The sequence below is a fragment of the Dendroctonus ponderosae genome, unplaced genomic scaffold (assembly GCF_020466585.1).
Source record: "Dendroctonus ponderosae isolate FM_Combo_2020 unplaced genomic scaffold, Dpon_F_20191213v2 Dpon_F_20191213_1709, whole genome shotgun sequence".
In the NCBI taxonomy this organism is placed as follows: domain Eukaryota; kingdom Metazoa; phylum Arthropoda; class Insecta; order Coleoptera; family Curculionidae; genus Dendroctonus; species Dendroctonus ponderosae.
Window position 1 is genome coordinate 1 of NW_026017862.1, and position 1547 is coordinate 1547.

Below are 1547 nucleotides of genomic sequence, written 5' to 3' on the forward strand. Positions count from 1 at the left end.
AAGAATCGCCATGGACAGTGGCCTGAAGGAAACGAGATTGGAAAACCCGCGAGAAAATGCATTTCCTCTGTCTTCAGTTACTTTTTGGTGAGTATTTTACCGAAGCAATTGAGCAAGTTTAGTCATTTTGTGATGTGAATTTAATGAAGAAATACGTTGATAAGGTGCGTATCTTCAGAGAGCCCGTTTTACTGCTTCGTGACCTTTTCCAATAAAAATAATCACCAGTTATCGTGAATTGTGATTGAAATTGCTGACTGGCAAACATAGAAACAACTGTCGCACACGTCGCGATTCCTTGAACTTAAATCACATATTTTGATTGACTTCTCACAATCGATTAATTAGCGTTTGCATTGTGCTACACATAAACGGATTATCGCCTTATTAGTATGCTAATCCTGCGCTCGTTTGCTGGCAGGAAAGCCCAATTATACACCCACCCCAGCCCTTATAAAGACAACGTCCCCAATTTTCGCCTAATTTAATTAAACCCAACTTTTCCCAGTCCACTACTGTGTAATTAAAATGGGCCTCCATCGCATGTGACACGCTGCATATAGTAAAACAAGCCAATTATCTACCATTAAGGAAATTCCCTCTGCAGCTGCAAATATTTCAAGATTCCAAATCTTCATTGGTTGCAGGTACACGATACCAACCTTCCTGCGGGGCCTGAAAGGCGACTTGAATGAATCAGACCTGCCTGAGACCCTGTCCGAACACAAATCTGCCAATTTGGGCAACTTGATGGAGCGATATTGGCAGGAGGAAGAGCTGAGAGCTGCCGGCAAAAAAGCGCCACCATCCCTCCTAAGGGTGCTAATCCGGGCCTTCGGCCTGGAGTTTATGTTCTATGGGGTGGTTTTGTTTATTTCCGAGTCAATCAGGTGAGGAAAACCCTTAAAACTCTTCGAAACTGAACTAAAAACTTTCGATGCTAGAATCAACCAGCCAATTCTTTTGGGGAAACTGATCAGCTATTTCAAAGTTGACGCAAACCATTTCAACATCACTAAATTGAATTCTTCAGTTGAGCGACCAGAAGCGTAAATATTCTGTGTGTCGGATTGAAGTTGACTAAGTGCTAACACTCTACAACTCCAACTCCAAAGTGTTTGCAATGTGGGTTGGACTAATCAAGTTAATTGAATCTCAATTAGTTTAATGGCTTCGTTGTTGCTGAACAAAGGCGTGTTTTCTGGCAAAGTTTCACTTTTAAGGGTTTTTTTAGTGGTAAAACAACAACAGCCGATAGTGGTTATAGTCTCAGAGTGAACGTTTCTTTATATTTTCGTATGAGAGCAACAATGCAGTACTCTAACCTTGTTTGATCAGATTTGTTTAAAATCAGTTTCGGTACAACAACTGCATCAGACAACTTCCGATGTGAAAGTTGCGATGAGTTCTTCCAGTACGACGCTTGTTTGAGCACAAAAACACTCAAAATTTGCTGCTTGATCAGTTCTTTTCAAAATCACTGTCGTCCCCGAAGGTCTCGGCACAACAACTACATCAGACAACTTTTGATGTGAAAGTTGTGCCGA

At 41.3% G+C, this 1547-nt stretch overlaps 1 protein-coding gene across 1 annotated transcript; it reads left to right on the forward strand.

The window, feature by feature from the left end:
• Positions 1-6: 6 nt before the first annotated feature.
• On the forward strand, positions 7-1534 carry LOC125503291 (probable multidrug resistance-associated protein lethal(2)03659). The gene is made up of 3 exons (XM_048663360.1): positions 7-87; positions 648-890; positions 945-1534. The coding sequence occupies exons 1-3, from the start codon at positions 11-13 to the stop codon at positions 1051-1053; spliced, it is 429 nt and encodes a 142-aa protein (XP_048519317.1). The 5' UTR covers positions 7-10; the 3' UTR covers positions 1054-1534.
• Positions 1535-1547: the final 13 nt, after the last annotated feature.